The sequence below is a fragment of the Nannobrachium achirus genome, assembly GCF_963921795.1.
Source record: "Nannobrachium achirus genome assembly, chromosome: 7".
Lineage (NCBI taxonomy): Eukaryota > Metazoa > Chordata > Actinopteri > Myctophiformes > Myctophidae > Nannobrachium > Nannobrachium achirus.
The window spans coordinates 20,894,301-20,919,300 of NC_137816.1; the positions used below are offsets into that span (position 1 = coordinate 20,894,301).

The 25,000-nt window shown below is 41.6% G+C and overlaps 1 protein-coding gene across 1 annotated transcript in view; it reads left to right on the forward strand.

Moving 5' to 3' along the window:
• The window catches only part of itfg1 (integrin alpha FG-GAP repeat containing 1), a 210,236-nt gene that overhangs the window by 121,204 nt on the left and 64,032 nt on the right, over window positions 1–25,000 (forward strand). The window contains exons 11-12 of the mRNA XM_080729991.1: window positions 19,161–19,314; window positions 21,444–21,552. Coding sequence (XP_080586117.1) covers window positions 19,161–19,314; window positions 21,444–21,552 — 263 coding nt within the window. The remainder of the gene's footprint in view (window positions 1–19,160; window positions 19,315–21,443; window positions 21,553–25,000) is intronic.

Genomic DNA, 25,000 nt, shown 5'->3' on the forward strand with positions numbered 1-25,000 from the left:
ACCCAACGACAGACTTCTTTATCCTGAGATGCCCACACTGCAATTCATGTACAGTATATGCAATACAGTAGGTGTTGCATACAGGCAACGCCTGATTGACAAACACCAGCTTAAAACTCATTGAATGCCATTTCAAGATGGCCCCCAAGTACCAGACTGCCACTATCCTAGATTTCTAGTGCACGGATCAATTTTTAGTGCACGGATCGTGCACGACCATGCACCATATATGCATCATATGTGTAGTACTTTTTAACAGCTTTCAAACAAAAAAATCAGCTTGGAAATCCGTTCAGGCATTCATGAGTTACAAGCCTTCAAAGTCAGACAAAACAGACATTTTTGACATTTTGAAAGATGTGTTTGTTTGTTATGGGGCTACACATGCAATTTCACAATTGCGATCATGCCTAATACATTTGAGGCATTTTTAGAAATTTTTTTATAAAAATTTTTTTTGAAAAAAACATTTTTTTTTTTTTTTTTTTTTTTTTTCAAAATGGCTTCCAACTCGGGAAACTCGGGCTGTGGCAGCCTGGGAGTACTGTAATAACTCGTGAAACTCGTGCCTTGGCAGTCAATGAGTTAAGTGTTGAATTCAGACACGCAATGCTTTTCTTCATGTTTTCTGATTGGTTAGGTGAGAATGTTATACATATAATTTCTTTCAGTCAGATTTGAATAATTCATGATGTATTATAGTCTAAAAGCCCCCCTAACAGCAGTTGTAGCTGAAGAGTTCGCTGGAGGAAAGGCCAAAATCACTAGGGCTCATCCTGCTATATAATTATCCTATTACTTTATGAGATAGTTTGTGTCAACATTTTTGGCCTGAGGGCGGTGCCTGAGGGTGGTCGTGGGTCACTCAAATATTGAGGGTTCATCTAATTTCATGGTCATTATGTCCGGTACATTTTTAGATGTTGTGGGCTAATGGAAGTTTTGGCCTGCGGCTGGCACTAGAGGAAAGGCCATTTTGGTCACCAAAATCAGTAATGGTCATCCTCTCTGGACCCTGAAGTGCACACCAAATGACATGGAAATATAGACAGTTATTTTTTAGATATTGTTGAGCATTAAAATGTGTGCAAATGGACATTTTGGGTAACCTAATTCGGTGGGGGAGTCATCCTTTAGGCATCACAGTTTCCATGACAACCCCGCCGGCAGCTTTTGAGTTATGCTGTTCAGTACCAACGTGGTTAAACACATTAACCCTAGCATACCTATTCTGGGCTTGTCATTATTATTATCGACATTTAACAAAAGAAAGAAATTGAGCCAATTAACCAATTTTCTAATTTTTATGACAATTAATTCCTCCCCAGTCCCCACACACATGTCCGTTGTATCCTACTGACTCACCTGCCAGTGAAGACATTTGGCACACCATTTTTTTCAGACAGGAGTCTGTGGGAAAATATCCATGTTAATTTGTGGGGTCCTTGTTGACATGAAAAGCTTTTAGGAGCTTGGTCCAAATGGTCCCTTACAGGTCTGTAACTCTGAGAGCATACACATATTTGCTTCCATTTGGGCACCCATTTGTACACTCTTGAAATTGAAAAAGTTTGAGAAGTATTGATCTAATGGACCACTGGAACGTGTGGATGTCTAGAGGTGTCAGAACATAAAGTGGGTGAGCTGAGGTTGAAGTGTTTTCTATTAAGATCACAGTGACAGCAGGCAGGCCGGGCCAGGCCACTCACAAACACAGACAGGAACACAAAGGCATCGTGGCAGCTTGCAGCTTGAACTACTCTGCTCTGCGACATGATCCAACATTTTATGTCCTGTCACTCCGACCGGATTGTTTTCTTGTTGCTTTCGGCTGCCGTGTCAAGTGGTCAGATGGGTGTGCATGACCGCGTGCATTTTCAGAGCATGTTTATTCTGTTGATTGAGTTCCAGCTTTGATAAACAGAACTAATGTCGTATATGTTCCTATTTATTGGCATCTCAAAGAAAACTATTTTTATTTTTAGGTTTCAGAGAAAAAAATACATTGACTTTATTATTACATTTTTTTTAACATTACCAGTATCCTAGATGGTCAGCTAGTATGATGGGTTTGCAGACGGGATAATAAATGTATAAGGGGAAACAAAGAGGAAAGAGAAACTGCAGAATCAGAACATTGAGGAACCAGACTCTATTCTATATTACATTGTGAAACTGTTCTGGAGACGTTTGGAAAGATTTTATCACATGGTCACAACCTGTGTTTGTGCACAGTTTACTGTCAGAGATGGCGAGTGGGGAATTTGCGACAGCATGGAGGAGTCATTAGAACCACTTGGCCGTAGCTGTGATTGTTTAGTTTCTCAGTGTCACTACTGTAGCTAGCGAGAAGAAACACACAGCCTGTGGTAGTCTCTGTCACTTCATCTACTCCTCTTTTCACTCACCTTCCATGCTCTTTGTCTGGCTACCTGCTACCTGCTACTACGCCTACTACCACTGCTGTCAATTTCGCCTGACTTTTTAAATCCACGTCTCTCTCAGATGTCAGCACCTGCTGAGTTTTCCTACGGAGGCGTGTGCGCGTGTTTGTGAGGGGAGGGGGGGGGACATATGCTTGCGGGCATGCAGGAATGGGAGTCTGTGCACAGGTGTGCAGCTGAGCTGTGGTCTGGGTTAAGGTCTGGGTTAAGGAGAGGAGAGATGGGGTGAACACATAGCAGACTGAGGGAGAGATTAACTTGTAAGGTTCTAAGGTAAGACTGTATATTAAATACTGAGGCATTGTTCTGTTCATTCTTGACCTTTTGTGGATCAGGGCCACAATCTGGAAATGGTTCGCAGCCCACCCATCTGACCACGCTCAGATGATGCATTAGAATTGCATTTTTAATAACTAGGGTCACCACGGTCATCAGAAAATATTTGTCTATGCATTGCATTTTTGGCTATTGATTTGGTCATTAAAAACATTTTCCAAACATGTATAACATTACACGAAATATGTAACATAATTCGTTTTTTGCCGTACGGTTTGTGTGATTGCAGCCTAATGTTTACCGGACATGACAAAAAGAACAGATCTACAAGCTCAAATTATGTGTGCCTGATCCTATGCCCTAGGATAGGTGGTGCAGCAAAAAAAGGCATTATACCATTCTATATGCTATGCTTTATTCTTTGCTACACTGCCTGTCTTTGCACTTAAACTCTGAGATATAATTATGCATTCTTCTGCAGCCAGGATGAATTAAGATATAGGCATCCCATATGTTAATAAACCTTGTCATTATTGTCACACATAATTATGGAACGTTAGTGTTGTCTTCCGCTACATTATGGTATTATGGCAACTGTTCATTGTGTGTGTGTGTGTGTGTGTGTGTGTGTGTGTGTGTGTGTGTGTGTGTGTGTGTGTGTGTGTGTGTGTGTGTGTGTGTGTGTGTGTGTGTGTGTGTGTGTGTGTGTGTGTGTGTGTGTGTGTGTGTGTGTGTGTGTGTGTGTGTGTGTGTGTGTGTGTGTGTGTGTGTGTGTCAGCGGAGACAGAAGACTGACGTGTCCTAGGGGGCTATTCCATCAACCCCTAATGAAATCTGAGCTTAATTGAAAAAAGCCCAGGTAGAATTAATCAGATCCATTTAAATGGAGAGTGGTGACATCTTCATTCACTCCAGTGGCAGATCATGGACCTTTAAAGAAGTTAGCAGCAAACACTAGTAGTTCCGCCTGACAACAAGGATGTCCAGCTTGTAGATTGACTGTTTTTTGGCCAAGGGATTTGGTGTAGGGGTAAAAAAGAAAGTACAGAGCCATGGGGGTCATCAAAGTATATAAGCTTCAGGGTTCCACGGTCATGACATTCCTGGAAATATTTTGAAATTAGAAAAATATTGTTCCAGTACTGGAAAAGTTTTGGAATTTATCATGGGTCCTGGAAGGTCCTGGAAAAATATCTGTGCATTGTCTTTGGTTATTGATTTTGTTAATACCTCTGAAATGGCAAATTAAACATGGGCCAAATTGTCAAATATTAGAGGCAGAAATTGTGAAAATGCCGATCTACATGCTCACAACGCCTCGCAACGCGAGGCGTTGTGAGCATGTAGATTTGCTATTTTCACAATAGAACTGTGTTATACAAAATTCCTCAACTCTTAGTGCTCGTCAGGGTGGGGGTCCCCAGTTAAAACATGATTATTTCGGGGGTCACGGCCTGAAAAGGTTGAGAACCACTGGCATACACTACCTGTCTTTGGGCATTGCGCATAGGAGTAAGCGACCTGTTATTGAGCTGAATTATTGTTATATAGTCCTGGAAATTGGGTTAAATATTCTGGAAAGGTTTTGGAAATTCATTGGTAAAAATGTGTGGGAACCCCGAAGGTTTAAGTGATGAAATGGTTCAGCTAGCTAATAATCACATACAGTATATAAGATTAGCATCACTCTAATACATGCACACATCACAACATACTGCACACACAGTAGACTGACAGACATGCATACACACACTGACACGCACACAAAGGAACTGTCAATGTCACATACACACACTGTCACAGATACTGTTACAAAGCATGACAACCACTATGATGTATGTGTGTGCAGCTGTGTGTGTGTGTATGTGTGAGGCATACGATAATGACTGTGTGTGTGTGTGTGTGTGTGTGTGTGTGTGTGTGTGTGTGTGTGTGTGTGTGTGTGTGTGTGTGTGTGTGTGTGTGTGTGTGTGTGTGTGTTGGTAAATGTGGTTTAACGGGACAATTGGCCTGAATACACACCACACTAACAGGACATTTTGGATTAGCAGGACAGGACTGGTGTCCTGCTAATTCATGGACAATTCTGAAATAGCAGAAGTGTTTCTATTGGTCTAGAGAGCCCAAATCCACCTTTTTTTTTTGATGTCCTGTTAATACACATACACCCGACTTTTTTGTGTCTGAACAGCGCCCCCATAGGTTGTGTAATGCTACTGCATGTTCATACACAAGCTCATGAATATTCACACACAGTGTATGTTTTGAAGCACCTGATTGGCTGGGTGTCAGAGTCCTGTTAATGCACATACATGTTTTTATGAACATTTCAATGACATAGCATTTTGGGTGAATAACGTTAGTCATAAACACTCTTCAGGGGTCTGCCATTATAATAGCAACACCACAGGCCCCATGTGGCCCCCAGGGGCCCCTGGCTGCCATAAGCACACCGTTGCTCCGATCCACACTAAACTTGGCACACACACCGTTCAGGGGTCTGCCATTATAATAGCAACACCAAGGGCCCCATGTGGCCCCCAGGGGCCCCTGGCTGCCACAGGCACACCGTTGCTCTGATCCACACTAAACTTGATTGTACAAACACCGTTCTGGGGGTCTGCCATCATAATAGCAACACCACAGGCCCCACGTGGCCCCCAGGGGCCCCTGGCTGCCACAGGCATACCGTTGCTCCGATCCACACTAAACTTGGCACAAACACCGTTCAGGGGTCTACCATTATAATAGCAACACAAGGGGCCCAATGTGGCCCCCGGGTGCCCCTGGCTGACACAGGCACACCGTTGCTCCGATCCGCACTAAACTTGATTGCACAAACACCGTTCAGGGGTCGGCCATTATAATAGCAACACAAGGGGCCCAATGTGGCCCCCAGGGGCCCCTGGCTGCCACAGGCATACCATTGCTCCGATCCACACTAAACTTGATTGAACAAACACCGTTCAGGGGTCGGCCATTATAATAGCAACACAAGGGGCCCAATGTGGCTCCCAGGGGCCCCTGGCTGCCACAGGCACACCGTTGCTCCAATCCACACTAAACTTGGCATAAACACTGTTCAGGGGTCTACCATGTTGGTGGTTTGCCACACCATGGGCCTGCAACATGATTTGCATAACATACAGACAATGTTTCTTAATTATACAAATTTAACCAGATATTGCAATTGTTGTATTGTTATTTTGTGCAATAATTAATCAAAACGTCCCAAAAAATCACGTTTATATTAATGTCCATTTTCCAAGTTTGCCAACATTTTAGCTCACTCCAAGGAGGCTATGCATATTTTACAAACCACTCATCCAATTGACTGTACATTTTGTGGTTCTTACATGTTTCTATTTTTTATTAATGAATTGCATTTGTTTTCTTAATGAAAATCTTGGCCGGATTTAAAAGGCATTTTTAGAATCGGCCCCAGGCCTAAATGGATTAATGCAGTGGTTCTCAACCTTTTCAGGACACAACCCCCTAAATTAATAATAATAGCAGATCTACATGCTCACGAGGATGTAGATTGGCTATTTTCACAATTTCTGCATAATATTTGTCAATTTGGCCAATGTTTAATTTAAACTGTCACTCTAGAGGTATTAGAAAGTACTTAAACTGTCACTTTAAAAATGTGTAGCTATACAAGTGATGACCATGGTAATCAAATGGCTATTCGCATAACAGGTTTACCAGGCAGGCAGTGAGTGGTGGGCTTGCACATACCCCCCTATTCATATGGATAGGCTACTTTAACACCTACTGTAGGTTTCCAGCGGTGACTGTATGTGCATTGTGCGTGTCTCAGGCTACCTGGCTCCATTACTGTGATAGATGAGATTTGTTCAAAGCAAACTTTTAGTTAGCACGCACACATCTAAAGGCGCTCGTGCATGTGACGTCAATAAATGACCGTCCGCCCTGAAAAGAAAACCCCAAAGCACCACTGGTAGCAGCTCTGCACAGTCATGTATGCTGATCAGCGTAGCTCCTATATACAGTATCACATGACCACATCATGACCATGACATCATGTACAGTACATATGAGTTTAAGTTAACTCCGACATACAGGAGTAGGCAGGCACCCAGGCACCATTTTTACCCTTGGGTAAAAATGCTAATTAAGTTCAAGCCTACAGATCATTTTGGTCACTTTATCATCTAATCAGGCTTTTATGAACACCCTGAACAGTTTTTAATATTTATATATTTGATGTAAATGTTATCTTTCCCCCCAGGCTCAGGGCCTCTCCACATACACACCCATTGTAACGTCAAACTTCATTAAAAACACACACTATTTTTTTCTGGTGACTCATACTACCCTCCTAATACGTGAGCAGGCCGTGTTTTCTCAATAACCCTTTTCATTTATTTTTAATAATTCTTTGGGAAAATTTGAAAAATTAAAATTATTACAAATAAATGAAAAATTGTATCGAAAAAAAACATGGCCTGCTCATGTATTAGGAGGGTAGTATGAGTCACCAGAAAAAAATATAATGGAGTTTGAAGTTACAATGGGTGTGTGTGAGGAGAGGCCCTGAGCCTGGGGAGGCAGACCCATGCAAGGCAGAGTTTTTGCCAGACCCATGAAATGGGTAGGCCTACATAAGCAAATGTCGGTCTGTCTGTCCGGGTTTTCTATATAAAGGGTATATATGATGGTGACATGATGATGACATGCCTACAAAAGGCATGATGTCATAAATGATGATGACAGACAGGGGGTCTGGCACAACCAGGTTGACCTGGTCTAGTTTTAAATGGAATATCCCTTTAAATCCCGATACTGATTCTAGAATTATTCCTCTACACAGTATTACACAGTATAGGCAAAATTCTTGTGTTACGAATTGTGTGTACATCTTGTAGATCAGTGACTTCACTAGCCTTCAGATACAGTATATGACACCAAAGTAGCTTACTACAATTCTAAGGTCAAATTATAAATAAGCTTGTGACCTTGACCTTTTATCACTGAACTGTACTGTCTGTACTGTACTGTCTGTACCTTTACTGTACTGTAAAAACAGTGCAGTAAAAGTTTGTTTATCGGTGATGACACTGATTGACAAATTGTAGCATTCCCTGTGGGATCATAAAGCACCAAATAGAGTGTCTCGTTTGGCTTGAATAAAGCATAGCCTTATTAGCCTACTACCAAGGTTGTCCCGAATATGCCATTTCCTCATATGTGACACAATGTTACTATAGTCCGGCCAGTTTGTGCAGTATTTTGATGGAATCGCGCACTTTTTTGCTTGAAATGCTCGGACTACAATCAGTCTAACCTGCTTGATTCCTCCAGACTCAAATCTAATCCTCATCTCCTTGCTTGAGGGAGCAGGGATTTAAAGTTCCTTGAAGTACACAAGTTCCTTGAAGTACACAATAAAGAGGAGCTCAAGTGGGACACAACGCACGTGAGGATAAAGAATTTGCAACTATATTGCTTTTATCGCCTGAAGAGGTTCGGAGTCTAGGCTACTGCATCCTCAGGCTGGACTACAATAGCTCCATTGAGAGTGTTCTGTCACACCTGGATTCGCCCACGAGAATTATTAAAGTTATATCACTGGATTGATCCAGACAGACAAACAGTCTTTTAATTATATAAAAGAAAATAATGTGTGAATTAAATCAAACAAGTCACCTGTCCTGTTCTCTGATTGGCTGTAGCACGTCTCTACTCTCAGTGCTGTCACAACCCATGTTAGGCTTTTAGGTTATAGGACGGCAAAAGGATCATCTGGGCTAGCATGTTGCATTGTGAACCGGGCTTAAGAAATCTGTTATACAATCCGGGATGAGGTGTGTGTGTGCGCGTGTGCGTGGGTGCATCCGGCAGTGGTAGGTCACATCAGACAGTGGGTAGGTAGGAGTCTATGGCATCTCAGTGATGTCATGATGACTCAGACATGCAACAAATCGGTCATATATCTGCACAAAAAGGGGTAAATTGCCCCCATTGATTACGGAAGGGTACTTTAGAAATCTGAAGATACCCTTACACTTAAACCTTATGCTGTATGTTTACTGTTCAGAGAGAAAGCAATGGTGCACAGTCATTTAGATAATCATCTGGGGACCCCCTCCCCAAAATAATTCCCTGACCCAGAGGTTGAGAACCACTGCTTTAACTAACCAGAACAAAAAAATAAGCCATGTGCATAGATTACACAGATTATGAGTTCCATTTGGTTCCATTTGTATATAGTCACTAGTAAGACTACCCTAAGCATAAAGTAACATGTAGGATTTACTTTCACACATATTCACAGTATTTAAAGCCTTGCCTTGTACAGACTGCATACAAACAAACCAACTGACTGTGGGGGGAGGGGCAGCTTCTCACTCACACAGTTTTGAGTGAGTGCAGTGAGGGAGATGGGGGATGGGGGATGGGCAGGCAGCACAGGTGAATTTGATCAGTGGCTGATTGCATTGCAAGCTAGTAATCAGCAAGTGGGCTACAGTGGAAAGAATGAGTGAAAGGGTTTCCCTGCACAAGGTGAAATCTTTGAAAAGAGTGGAGGAGAGCTTAACTCAAATTGGTTAACAATCGGCAGACAAACAGGCAGATAGACAGACAGACAGACAGACAGACAGACAGACAGACAGACAGACAGACAGACAGACAGACAGACAGATAATGTTAATTTAACCTTGCATCATGAGACTTAGTGTTCATTTGGTTCCATTTGTACTGTCAGAGCAGTGTAGATGTTGTTGACTAAAACTATGACGAAAAGTATTTGTCGATTGCATTTCTTTCACTGACAAAAACTAAATAAAAACTAAGCTGTGATGACTAAAACTAAGACTAATTATATTGACAATTTCGTCAACAAAATAAAAACTAGACTAAAACGTTAGGGAGGGGCTAGTGGAGTAGAGAGTCATTTTATGTTTGGTTGTTCTCAAGTGTTGCGTGCTGAAAATAGCAGATCTACAAGCTCACAACGTGTCGCGCAACGCGTTGTGAGCTTGTAGATCTGCTATTTTCAGCACACAACCAAGTGTAAAATCACTCATTACGATGCCATCAAGGCCTGCCAAAATACATTTTAGTTGACTAAATGAACTGTAGATTTAGTCGCCTAAAAATGTATGATATTTAGTCGACTAAAATTAGACTAAAACTAAAACTCTTCAGGTCACTAAATTATGACTAAAATTAAATGACATTTTATTCAAAACTAAATCAAAATTTGTTGTCAAAAACAACAGTGTCAGAGTCCCTGGGCCTGAACAGTGGTTCTCAAAGTGGATTCCAACCTGGAATTCACTTTGAGAACCACTGTGTGAACAGAATATGAACATTTTTACATAACAGCATGGTAGCAATATCAGAATAATGATAGTTGACAAAGTAACCATCTTGGTGGTGCCGGTGGTGATAACATTAATATCCAAAGAAAACATTTGCCTTGTCATGGCATGTTCGGGGACATCATGAGCATTTAGCAATACAAAAGATTTGCATTCATTCAACCTTTATTTAATTTCTCGAAAAGATCAATTGAGGGAGATCCTCATTTACTACTTTATTGAAAATAGATGTTTTGATTTATGTAAATGTGGGGGTTTCTGGACTAACGCTGGTATTAAACATAATTCTGGAAAAAGTAGCCTATTTATACATTTGCAGGCAACTGAATAATGGGGATGCAGTAACGCACTGTAGCTTATGAGATACTGCAAATCAATTATCAAATTATAATTGCCATAATTATTCCTTGCAGCTACAATGTCATACAACATGTAACTCAACATTAAAGTAGGGCTGGGTGATAAATCTCAGACCTGACTTTCTTTTTTTTTAAGATTAGTTTTTTGGGCTTTTTATGCCTTTATTTGTTAGGATAGTAGACAGACAGGAAATGGGGAGAGAGATGGGGAATGACATGTGGCAAAGGTCGTCCGGATCGGGAATCGAACCGGCGACCTGCATACCTAGACTTGTGGATCTGCTATATTTTAAAGATTCACTTAATTTTTCTTCCTGTGCATTTACCCGCTGGAAAAAACAATGTCATTGCTTAATTGCAGTGCACTTAAAACTGACCCAAAAACAACAAATGTATCGATAATTTATACCTACAATCGACAGGCTGCAGTCTAAGGCAGATTTTGGTTTCGGAAAATGATTTGAAAAATGCTCCCTTCAAATGTTCTGGGTAGCTATAATCACTGTAGCAGGTCCCCCAGCAGCAACGTTTCACCATGGCCGTAATAATGTAATATAAATGTTTTTGATATTAATTTGCCTATATACCAGTAAGACTCCCTAATCGGGTCACATTTATGATCGGCTACTTTTGACTATTTTCCCATATTTTTTTCCCAGGGGGTCCGTGGGGAGCCCTGGCGGTGGCTGGGCCCCTGGGTACCCCCTGGGTGCTGGCCCCGTCTCTCCCGGTCGATGGGGGGCCAAGGTACGGGCTTTTTAGCGGGTTATGGGAGCCAACTTTGGGTGGAAGTGTTTTGCTACGCTGTCGTCCAATCCTCACAGTTAGGGAGAGGGCTTTGCGACAGATCAATCATGCAGTAATCATGCAGATCTACAAGCTCGCAGCACGAAGCATTGTGAGCTTGTAGATCGTCTATTTTTTGGCAAAGAGATTTGGTAGAGAGTGAAAAACTACTGTATCAAGTACATATATTATGTACCTTTTACCAATTATAGAGGGTTTAAATAGTACTGGATATGCAGCTCGGCAAATAAAAGGTGAATTGATCCCAGTGTATGACAGAGGATGATATCACGATAAATTAAATCTCCACAATATGATTATTGTGAGTGTTTTTTATCACGATAAACGATAATATCGTATATTGTCCCATCCCTACGGTCTGAGGTGCTTTGGCGGTCTTCCCCGAATTTTGTCTGATTACAGCGGGGCAGGGCTACATTCCTGTGTCCTACAAAAAATAAATGTTGAACCTTGTTCATGATTGGTGTGTTTTTCAGCTATAGTTTTTGGTCTTATAACCCTTCCAGTAAATCTCTTATGAAAATCTCTAAAGAAGTCAAGAATAACAGACGAGCTGTAAAGTTAACTTCACAAAGCTTAAGTCTATTGACCCCTCAGTCATGACATTTTCAATGTCCCCCTTCGACCAAGATGGATGAAAATGCTAGTTTGTTCACTGCAGAACTTTATTAACTCATTCTGTGCCAATCACGTGTATACACGTGATATATTAGCGCATCCCACAGTGCCAATCACGTATATACACGTGATTCCAAAAAAAAAAAAAAAAAAATTTTTTGAAATTTTTTTTTGAAAAAATTTTTTTTGGACCCCATCAAAACTAGTGAACATGATTTCAATCGCGATTTTGCATGTTTAACCCCCATACAACCCCCATACAACTCAGGTAGCAGACCTCCAAGCTCACAACAGTGTAAAACATAATGGCTATTATCTCAAGAATGCCTGAACGGATTTCCAATCGGATTTTTTTGTTTGAAAGCTGTGAACAAACTGCACAAACCCACAACAATGCAATCCAGGATTGCATTGGATTTTTTAGAGCTCATTCTTCTCTGTTTTTTTCCCATGCATGAGGTGTGCAAGGTTTAATCATGGCTAAGTTGACGAAAATAAGGCTTTTAAAATGCTTGGTAGCCAATAGCTAACTTCAAGCTAACTTCATCCTCTTCCTGTACATGCACAAAGGAAAGTGTTTAGGCAAGTCATGGCTGCAGGGCTTCTGCATATACCAGCATATCTCTATGGGATTGTCTGTGGCACTCTTGGCCCCCTCTAGTGGTGAAAGGGTGGCATTAAATGAGTTAACAGTAGCTCAACATTGAAGATGTTGAAATCACATCTCTCAGCCTGTTCTCAGGCCTGCTAAGTCACACACAGTAGTCATATTGCATTGAATTGTAGTTTACCATCTCAGTGGCACCAACAACACTTAGTTAGTGAGCTTTGTATCGATGTCATTCCAGTCCTGCATGTTTACTGGCTTATATTCCACTTGTATGGTTGATCCTGAGGGCAAGTCAGGTGTTGAAACAGTAACACACCACTGTAGGCAAGAGACATTGACCGAAGTGCTGTACATGGTGCATAAATGACAAACAGGCCTACCAGTAAGACTCCCTAATCGGGAGATAAGCGACCGTCAGGTCACATGTATACACAAAGACGGATGTAACTGGCATTGGTTCCTAGTTGTGTGGACAATGTATAGTTTTGGTTGGCTCAGAGAATGTGGGGTGTACCGATTTTCGTGATTTTAGGGCAAAATTTGTAGGAGCAGTGTCAAAAAATGTGTTTGAAAAAATCGGCCTGATGGGGGCGCTATATGGGACAGATCCATGTTGATGACATGAGTGTAGACATACTGTGTAGCGATTTGCGCAGGAAAATTAAGGAACATTAAAAGCCAGCGAAAAAACAAATGTGTCTTAGGAAGAGATTTAAAAACATCAATAGAATGCCTTGTTTGTGTTTAGCTATGTCACATTTAATCACATTTGACCCTTAAATACCCTGCAGTGACATATTTTCATGTGTTTAATTGCAGCTGTCCTGTTAATGTAGTTAGTCCTGTTAATTCACATGGGCGGAGCTTAGAACCTAATTATCTAATGTCCTCCTAATGTAGGATTTTGTCAGATTGTTAAAACTTGAGTTGTGTTGAGTTTATTCAACTTTTGAAGTGAAATATGTGTTCTATGGCTCAAAATAGATTTTTTGACATGCTCCACATATTAGTAAAGCAAGTGGAAAGTGGTGTCCTGCTAATGTTGTAAACCGCAGGTTTGAGCTAAAGGGTCCTGCTAAACCACATCTACCAGTATAGGTGTGTGTGTGTGTGTGTGTGTGTGTGTGTGTGTGTGTTTGGAGACACATTCATGTTGACATTGAGTTCATCTCCACCAGCTCATCTCCCATGGTGTCGAAGAAAGGTTCTTTTGAAGTGGAAATATTATGTACTGTAGTGTACACACACACACACACACACACACATGTGCGTGCAGCAATGCTTCTATAGCTGGATGATGGAGGTGGACCTCAACAGCCAATCACAGCTCGACATCTCTCGGTCTGCAACAATAGAAAACAGCCATTAAGATGTTTATGATCTCTTAGCAACACTCATGGATCTAAGTTCCATATGACTGATTTCTGTCATATACTGTAGGTTACATACAGTCAACATTTCTCTTGGCTTTCTCTAAAAGATGTTTATACATGGATGTGAGCTTGTAGATCGGCTATTTTCAGTGCAATACGTGGCACAATACGTGGTGCAAATCTGTGATGTCCTCAGTCTTGAGCTTCTATTTAGCTTTAATCCATGACATACTGCACTGTATAGTAACTCGGGCAGTGAATCATGTGGACAAAATAGTATGTCTTTAATTGAAGGCTTTGTGGCTCAGAGTAAGTAAGAGATTAACACATCCAGTGCTGCTGGATTATTTAGATTGATCTTAAGTACAGCACATATATAATTACACACACGCACACACACACACACGCTTCATCAACAGTCTGTTGAGGAAATTGTCATCACATCTGACACCGTTCTTTTTTCTTCTTCCTTTTTTCTGTGTCCCACTGCCATCCATCAGATGTGGTGGGATCTTAATTGAGGTTCTGCTCCGTAATCTACCACTTTAAATACATCTTCTGTCATGATGACAGCTGGTGCCAGTAGCCAAGAGAAGATCCCATCTCTGCTTCTATGACCTCTCCTCTCCTCTCCTCTCCTCTCCTCTCCTCTCCTCTCCTCTCCTCTCCTCTGCTTCAGTAAACCAGAATAAGTGAGATGGTCATTTCTCGACAACCGATGTCTATTACCCATGGGAATGTAGTTTTGACTATCCACAGTCATTTGAATAAAACGTAGTTTGATGCTTCTGTGTGTTTGTGTGTGTGTGTGTCTGTGTGTGTGTGTGTGTGTGTGTGTGTGTGTGTGTGTGTGTGTGTGTGTGTGTGTGTGTGTGTGTGTGTGTGTGTGTGTGTGTGTGTGTGTGTGTGTGTGTGTGTGTGTGTGTGTGTGTGTGTGTGTGTGTGTGTGTGCACTGAATAAGAATGTCTGCTAAATGGCAAAATTGTAAATCTATACGTATCTTTGCCTACTACTGCTAACTTTGTAAAAAACACTGAATAGTATCTTCCTGTGGTTCTCAAAATGTCTCCAGTCCACTTTCACACCCATTTCTATTTTTAGAGCGGTGCCGCTTTTTCAGGTTGCCAAAACCCTGAGAGGTTTTGAAGACGGGGACAGGGAAGAAGTGTCTCCATAGACAACCAGACCGAGAGAGAGCCAGGGTCTCCTGAGAATGAGATGACAGTTAGAGGCTGAACAAGATGAACAACATTATGAGAGAGAGAGAGAGAGGGAGAGGGAGAGGGAGAGGGAGGGAGAGGGAGAGGGAGAGGGAGAGGGAGAGGGAGGGAGAGAGGGAGAGAGAGAGAAATCACCAGTCTTTACTCAGAGGAACAAGCTCAAGTCAACAGTGAAATGGTGTTGATGGTATAGCAGCAATGTGTAATGAGTATTTCTTAGAATTGTATAAAGTAAGTTGTATAAGATACATTGTATACTGTGTGTGTGTGTGTGTGTATATATATATATATATATATATTAAGGGTGTCGAAAAAAATCGATATGAATCGATTATCGGTTTCAACACTAGCGATACGGCCGCATCGATGCGCGTTTACCCGGATCGGTCCAAATCGCGGCCGTATCGGTCGATGTATCGGTCCTAAAGTAATTAATCGGATTAATCGGATTTTAGCATTAAATAATTAACCTGCTGTGAAATTCTGAACTTACTTACTCATCGTTTACTGTTACAAATCATTACTTCAAAAGTGAGCGCTCTGCTAGCACAGTCAGTGCTGCAGTGAGTGCAACGGAAAGAAAAAAAAGAAAAAGCTGCCTGCCCTGCTGCTCTGTCCTCCAAATAGAGCTGTGTTTCTACGTACTGCAGTCACTGTCCTGCGGAAAGCCGCAGATCTACAAGCCCACAGGGTGTTGCATGTGGATGGGTTGTAAACTTATAGATCTGCTACTTCCGATGCAGCGTGTATGACGCTCGCATGTGCGACACACAGCGACTTGTAAACAAACCAACAACGTGTTAGTTGAGTTCCATCACTATGGATTCATTATTCCAGTGGAGAAACGCAAGTTTGGATTTTATAAGAATGCGACAGTAATGGATTGGATTATAACACTTTTCCCAGTAGAACCCGGTTCTACTAGAACCATCAGAAGTCCCCGCGCTTGTCGACAGCAAAGGTAATAATCACAGCATCAGCTTTTATGGCAAAGGGCTACTATAGAGTATTGGTTTTCAAAGTGGGGTCCGGGGACCCCCAAGGGTCCTTGAGGGAGTTCTAGGGGGTCCTCGGCGAAATGATAGGAACCAAATGGACCCTTGGGTATGTGTAACTCAGGGGAGTGTACAAATGGAACCAAATGGACCCTAATGAACCCTTGGGTATGTGTAACTCAGGGGAGTGTACAAATGGAACCAAATGGACCCTAATGAACCCTTGGGTAAACTTAAGACAGCCTGATCCATGTCAAACTGGAGGTCCTTGACATTGATTTTTTTAGAACTACTGCAGTAGAGCCATAAGATAACAAGTAGACATGATGTGTGCCAGACTTCAAATGTTGCACTTATAGCCTACTTTATACTGCTGTTGTTACTGTTGTAAAGTGGATCTCTTTGAAATGATCTTATTGACTGAATAACAGCAGGCTCTTTTACTAGTTTTATTTGGTGATCTGATCTGTGGCATTGCTGAGGATTGATCTGATCTGTGGCATTGGTGAGGATGTATTTTAGTTTTTCAGTGTTATTATAGCAGCTTTGCAAAGTACAATTATTGCACTGTACTGAAGCCTGAAGGGCCAGGCCTTTTGTGTGTTAGTTTTATATTTCTCCACCTGACCAACTGTAACTGCTAAAGTGAAGTTCTTAGAAATGGGTGTGTGAGACAGATTTTCAAACCATGTCAGTAGGCTTTGTAGTTTACATTAATTCTTTTTTGTATCTACATGTCTGTGTCTATTTTATGATTTGTCATCCATCTTTCTTTACAATTTTCTGTTATTCCATGGTCTTTTATGAGATATCCATTATTTGAAGGTCAGCAATGCTACTTTATAGATTATAGCTTCTTAATTGAATGGAAAATTAATGTTTCATTAAACTTATGTATCAGATCACACCGTATCGCATCGAATCGTATCGAATCGTATCGAATCCAATCGAATCGCATAAAATCCACAAAATCGAAATCGTATCGAAATCGTATCGAAATTGCACCGTATCGAATCGTATCGAATCGTTCTGTATGTAAGCCGTATCGTTTCCGAATCGAATCGTTAGCCCATGTATCGGATACGTATCGAATCGCCTTGTAGGGGATGGATACACACCCCTAATATATATATATATACACACACACACACACACACACACACACACACACACATTACGTTAGGATTCTGCAAATGTGTGTGTGTGTGTGTGTGTGTGTGTGTGTGTGTGTGTGTGTGTGTGTGTGTGTGTGTGTGTGTGTGTGTGTGTGTGTGTGTGTGTGTGTGTGTGTGTGTGTGTGTGTGTGTGTGTGTGTGTGTGTTCGTATACGTGTGCGTGTGTCCTCATTTTTGCGGAGTGTGACTTCAAAGGAAAGGTACACGCTCGTGTGGCCCTGAGGAAACTCTATGCAGCTTCACCAAGAACCGTAGGCCATCTGACTTTTCTCCACCACAGAATTTTCAGCAGCAAGCCATCAACCCAGCAACGCCTAAGCACAGCTATTGTGCAGTGCACACAGTAAAATCCTCAGGGCCCTATTATGATCCAGGTCTTATGCCTTAACTTCTTTGCCTTTTTTTACTATTTCGTTTTTGTTTTTTAAATATTTCAAATAGCTGATCTGCAAGTTCACAACGTGCAGATGTAGATCAGCATTTGAAGTATTTAAAAATGTTTTTCAAAATAGTGAAAAAAAGGTAAAGAAGTTAAGGCATAAGGCATAAGACCTGGATCATAATAGGGCCCTCAGTGTCAACTCTGTACAAAATTCAACCACATGTACCTATAGGGTCATGTTATGACTGTCGTTTTCCACATTGTTGATCAGTAATAAAACATGTCTACATCATGAGAAAAGGAAAAGAAATGGCAAAGTAACAGTTACGTTCACCTGTGACCGTGGCAAATAATCATAACTAGACCGGTTAGAATTATTACATAAACGCCTAATCGCAATTATTTGATAATCACAATTATTTTGTATAATCAAAAACATCACAAACAAAACATTTGTGTTCTTGATGAGCGTGTAGATTGTTTACTCAGGCATTGATACAACAGACGGAGCACTTATTATGTGCCAACTTACCAGATATCAGAAAGTACAACACGAAAGAGACAACAAGAGCCGGCCGGGACACATACTTTTCTCTCTATATGACAACAAAGAAATGTCTACCCCTATTTTTGTAAAAGTCTATGGGGAAATTGAATGGGAGATCTTTTTAGTGGCACCAGTAAACCACACCCACTGATATGACCTATAGTGAGAGCCCAATGATGCCCAGACCAACGCAGAGCAAGCCGCCCTCTACCTGAGGGGTTTGTATTTGATAAATAATTGTATATAGACGATATTTTAGCCTACTCGATTTGTGGGCCTATGCTACTAGAAGCCAACGCTACTGGAGATAAATAGCAGATCTACAATCACCACGTTGTGATGGGATGTGTCGTAAGCTTAAAGGAGTAGTTCACCCCCAAAATGACTTTTTTTCTATTGATTAGTCACGCCATGGAGAGTAGAGTTCAATAATATTTTTTGTTTTTTGTCACATTCCTAAGACAAAAATTTGATTTGAGTAAATTTACCCCTATTGATTCCGGATGGGGACCCGTTTCTAAACGGGTCCCCATCCGGAACAAATGGGGGTAAATTTATTGTTATCACATTTTTGTCTTAGGAATGCGACAAAAAACTAAAAATATTATTGAACTCTAGTCTCCATGGTGTGACTAATCAATAGAAAAAAAAGTCATTTTGGGGGTGAACTACTCCTTTAAAGATTGGCCATTTCCACTATTTTTTTTTTTTTTTTAATTATCATGTCTTTGCATATCGTCACTGTCGGGCAGATACCTTATCTCCAAGTTTCAAATTTGTACGTTTTTTGTAAAATAAAGCCCTGCTTCATCATACAAGACTGTCGCACAAAAATAGTGAAAATAGCAGATCTACAAGTACACAACGCGTTGCGATGCGAGGCGTTGTGTGCTTGTAGATCAGCTATACAATTAATCGCCAAAATGTCACGATCGTGACAGCCCTTAGCTCCTGATCTCATCTTTCTCCCTGCATCTCTGTGTTTCTCTGTCTCCCCCTAGTGGGCAGCAGCAGGCCTTCCTCCTGGAGAACGTCCCGTGTAACAACGCCAGCTGCCACAGCGCGGGCAGAATGTTCCGGATCCACTGGGACCAGTCGGACCTGGGCTCCATTCCAAATGCCACCGTGGCAACCTTCTTTGACATTTATGAGGACGTGAGTCTCTTCGTTGTCGAGGTCATCTTGCTCTGGGAAGGCCACAACTATTTGCAATTTAGGGTGTTAAGCAGTAATGGAAACACGTGATATGCAGTATCTCAATGATAATGTTGGGGGATGACATAACCACTTTAAGTAAAGAAAGTATCGATACCCTATTCATACTTGTCAGTGACTCCGCCCCCTGCCCCCCTCTTCCATGCTGTCGGGCAGAAAGCACGTAGAACGTCACAACAACAATGGCGTCAAGCTGATAATAATGCTCACTGTAAAACACAACACTAACTGATAGGGTTAGTGTTAGTAGTACTACTAAATAAGGACATACTACTAAATATCATCACAAGATCTGGCCGCAAGAAAATATATCGCTCAGCGATTTCTTCCCGAGCGTTTCTAGATATCTAGTAGCAATTGATATTTGGCTCTGTCGCAAACTTATCATACAGTATGAAAGAGGCTGCGCACCCTCAAAGATCCGTGTTAAATGAGAGCAGACAGCATGTGAGCACAGACAGAACTTATGTCTGTCTGTATGGATGGATGGATAGATCGATGGATAGATCGATGGATGGATATATCATGAACTGAAGCGTAGGGAACGTTAGGCGAACGAGGCGCCCGCCTACTGAGAGCTGATCTCGCCTAAATTAAAACATAAATAAATCTCTATTTCCATTGTGTAAAGACCTGACTGGACAGTACAGTGTGGAGAGGACCTAGGCCTAGGAATGTCGCTCAACCAGTTCCATTCATTGACTATAGTAAGCGACCGGGCAATTGAGAAAGTGTTACGCTTTTAGAGATGTAAATGTGGGCTGCCATGGCCATTTAACTCAAGTCGCAACAACAGAGACAATAACACACTAGTCCACTCTGCTTTCCTCCTACCTGTAGGATATCCTCTGTTCCAAATTAATAAAGTCCTTAATGTAGTAAGTAAACAGCTTCCAAACACAATATGTGATGATCGTGATTCGATTATTGTGTTGTTTAAATCCAGCACTGCTGGATTAAGAATTGACGTCGTCTTGTTGTCTCTCCAGCTGTAGCATATTAAAACTCGTTAAGCAAGCCTCGTCCGTTTAACACATAAAAAATAAAATGTATTTCATAGTTCACCCTCAAAATGACTTTTCTTCTATTGATTATACTCACACCATGGAGACTTGAGTTCAACAATATTTTGCTGTTTTTATTACAGACGTGAATAGAGTAAACTGAATAAACCATGGATTGACACCTACTGCACATACAGTATGAAACAGAGCTGCTACCTTTAAATGCATTTTGAGAAGAAATGCTGTTATTTGTTCCAAAAGCTTTATACCCTGTATATATAAAATGTCACAATGCGACATAGCTTTACACAATGCTGTTCCCCCTCCCAATGTATAGGCTATATGTTATCCATTTTCAACCGTTTTTATTTTATTTGTGACACTTGCTTTGGCAAGGATCATCCTGGTGAAATATCTGACAGTGTGTGATCAATCTCATAGTGTGAAAACCACAACAATATTATTATGACAGACGATTTCAAGAAACAAAGTCACTTGTTTAGTGTGAAATAATCTAACGACCTGGTGACTCGCCGACCACGCAACATCGTACAGTGTGTTAACACTGTACTACACAACTAACACAACACTAAACACTCGCAAAATAATGCTCCGGAGTTATCTCCTCGTCTATTAGAACACCAATCGTACAACAACTGTCCGGCATGTGGCAAAGTCGCTTTGCAATCCTTTTTGGAGGGCAGTGAAACGCTTCTGTCGGGTTGCAGACTGGAGGTCTGTGCTAGATCACGTGGTTTTCTGCCCGACACAAGTAAACCAGGGGGCGTTCCCACAGCGTCGTTACGACAGCTGACAAGTATGAATTGTAGAAATAGCCTGTTACAAGTACAAGTTTGGTTTTCAAAATTTACTTGAGTAATACTACCAAAGTATTGGCATCAAATGTACTTAAAGTACCAAAAACCTATACAAAAGTGACATTTGAAGCCTCAAGTTCGGGGGCTTGCCTTGACCGCGTTGGATATAGGACATTCGCACATTCACGCACGTGTGTGTGTGTGTGTGTGTGTGTGTGTGTGTGTGTGTGTGTGTGTGTGTGTGTAGGGCATACTGGACATGCTGGTGGTGAGTCAGGTGGGGGGTGAACCCGAGCAGAAGATCCACGCATTGAAGAACAACTTTGAAGCCGATGCCTACTTCGTTAAAGTGATCGGTAAGAGACCTCGATTCCTATTGGCTCCCTATGGTGACAAGCATGAGAACATCGTCAGAAAGGCAGAGCGTTCGTTTGATCAGCTTTTGACCCGGTTTGATCCCTGTATTCTTCCTCAGGTTAGGGTCGACGTGTCCTGGAGCAAGACACTGAAACCCAATGGCTGCTCAGTAGCCGTCCACTGCTCCTAATAGTTAGACCAGTGGTTCTCAAAGTGGATTCCAGGGACTTTGTGGGTTTCTTTAGGGGGGTCTAAATTGACCCATACAAGTCAACAGTGTACAAATGGAACCAAATGGACCATTTGTACTCTGTCAGAGTTAAGGGGAGACCTTGAAATGTAAAAGTTTGAGAATGAGTTAAGGTAAGAACACATTGCAAGACATTGAAGTGGTCGAGGAGTCGGAATCGGAACGTTAAAGTATTTCACACTTCACGTGTCTTTCTTGAAATCGGCTGTCATAATATCGTTGTGGTTTTCACTACACGATTGATCCCCAAGAAGGGATCACACGTTGTGTGACGTTTCACAGGACTCATAGCCGAGTGGTAGACAAGACGAGAGCGACCCCTTTGGGTAGTTTCTGGCCAATGGGAGGGGAGTGGAATGGGAGGGGAGTGATGTTGGGAGAATGGACATTGGCAGCATGACGCTCAGGGATTGGTTGTTGAGAAGGATGTTTTGGTGTGTGTGCTCACTCATTGCGCTGCTGAAACTTTGTGTGAAACTGAGAATAACGTCTCTGCCAGAGGTCAACCTGTCGATCCTCCCGTTCTTGTGTCCATCTGTTATTGTGTTGTGCATTTTTTGTTTTCTGTGCCGCTTTCTTTAGAATCACGCTGCATCGTCTTCTCCCCTGTTTGTTTTGGTTTTGATTCACAAAACAACACATGGACCCAAGGAAAGGAGGATCGGCTGGTACTGTTCTCTCACTGGTTGAAACTGATGCTTCTCGCAGTGCTTATCGCCGCCCAGTCGGTGGGCTCGGGAAGCTCTCGCAGAGCGCTGGAATCGCGCAATGACCCCCATCTGACAAGGTTTTGACAGCTAGGGACCCCTGGCCAGAAGAGAAGATTTATGTTAAAACATTATAAAAAATGTCCAGACATTTTCAATATTAAAAAAAAAAACGAATCTAAAATACCAGATGTACTGTACAAGCTTTGTGAGCATGTACAGTAGATCTGCTATTTTTTTTGAATAGCCAACGTATAAATGGATAAAGTGGTTAAACCTCCTGGAACCTCTCCAAGGACCCATGTGGGTCCCCGCACCCCACTTTGAGAACCACTGCAGTACAGCATATCCCTGTTTTGGAAACGGTATCACATTATCATCAATCTGGGACATTGTACGAAGCTTACAGTGTAGCACTTACTGTCTTAATGGGGAAATCCTTCTAATTATTTTACAGGTTTTATTGTTATCCTCCAAAACTGTGAAAATGTTACTGTTTTTTTAAACGGTGTTGAATGGATAGTTATTGAATGCTTTAAAGAGCACTGCTTTCCAGGCACTCGAAAAATGTTATGTGCTTTTTTCTTTTTAGCCTATAGCATTAGCTTTATTGGATTTGAGTGGTTACTTTGTGGGCTGAAATAGTCAATGCTACCCATTAGTTCAGCGCAGAGATTTCCCCTTATTCTGAAGCTAGCTCTTCCATGTTCTTGATTGTTTGGCTTTCAATGTCCAATGTACATACAGTATAACAAATACCAGAGCAACAACTAATGGGTTAATGTTTTTTTTTTAGTTAGTTACTTTATTGCAGTTAGTATCAAAACCTCCGCCTCATGTCAGTCAGTCACGCCTCATGTCACGCTCCATATATGGCCGCCCCTGTCCATTTTATGCCCAAATATGGAGATCCCTGATGTCATCAATATTATGCCCATATCTGGGAATGCCCATATAGGAACATATTGTGTCAGTCTCATGTGATCTCAGCACAGGCGTTTCTCGCCCTTAGGGCGTCTCACTAGTTAGTATATGAGGAGACAATAGCTCACATCTCGCCTCTATCCCCAATCGTTTTCTTTTTCATCTCCTTCTCTCTATCTCTGGCTCTCATGCACACACACACACACACACACACACACACACACACACACACACACACACACACACACACACACACACACACACACACACACACACAGTACATACACTGTTCTCTCCATTTCCCCCATGGCTATTGAGTTAAAGCGGACTACTCCACTGGATTTTAAGACGGTAATTAGCATCTTTCTTCTCCTTGCCTAGGACGATCCAATTACAATGTCTAAGCATGAATGACCCGCCCTCTGGCTATCTATAGATGCCAGAGAAGCAGACCTCTGTAATGTGCCATGTCATAATGATGTCATAGCCATGTACCGCCCACGGAAAGACACTCTGTTGTCGACTCCTTCCAATGCTTGCTGAACTTAAAGAGTTCACTCCATCTTAACTTCTGTCACAGAGACTGGTGGACAGTATAGTACATTTTTGGAGTATACTTATTAGACCAATATTGTACTTTTGACTTCAATACATTTCTAGGAAAGGAAATGAATGAACCACTTAAGCCGTATTTCAAATAGTGAACATTTTAAAGGTTTGAGAACTACTGTGGTACTGCAAGAGACTCCTCGAACTGTTAAAGGGAACTAACTAACTATGCAGTAGAGTGTGAGTCATGCGTACTGCAGAACTGTGTTCATAATTGAATGGAATACATTATCTATTATTCTAAACAAGTACAGTATGTACTCTCCTGTATGCTCTATGCTAGTGGTTCCCAAACTTTTTAGCTCAAGACCAAAAAGAGAAGTCTGATGTTTGCCCGGGACCCAAACTAGTAAAAATAGCAGATCTACAAAGGTTGCAGGCGGACATTTAATGTGAGCCACATTAACTTTGACTCAAAGTGAAATTCTAACGGGTGACCTTTTAACTGCAAATGCTTTGGACACAGCCATCTCATTTGTTGGAAGCAGATGTGTATTAATTGTCTGGGAGGAGGGCAGCCTGCCACAGCCGATGGTGAAGCAGCATTTAGTCAGATGTTCAGTGGACTCACACTCTCTGGTCCTTGCTGGGGTCAGTTGAAGTTAAAGGGATATTCCACTTTTTCAACAGGGAAGCAGTTTATGGGCTTTTCTCCACATACACACCTATTGTAACTTCAAACTCCATTTTAACCACGATAGATTCATTAAAAACACCCATTATTTTTTTCTGGTGACTCATATTACCCTCCTAATACGTGAGCAGGCCGTGTTTTTTCGATAACCTTCTTCATTTATTTTTAATAATTATTTGGGAAAATAAAATAAAAAAATACTAAACTCGGCTCCTCGGTGCAGCCAAAATGTTGTGACCTACCGACTTAATTTCGGTACTCAGCGGTGTCTTCTCATTCATTCAGCCCGGCTTCAAGTTCATATTTTCAGCTGTGAAGCCAAG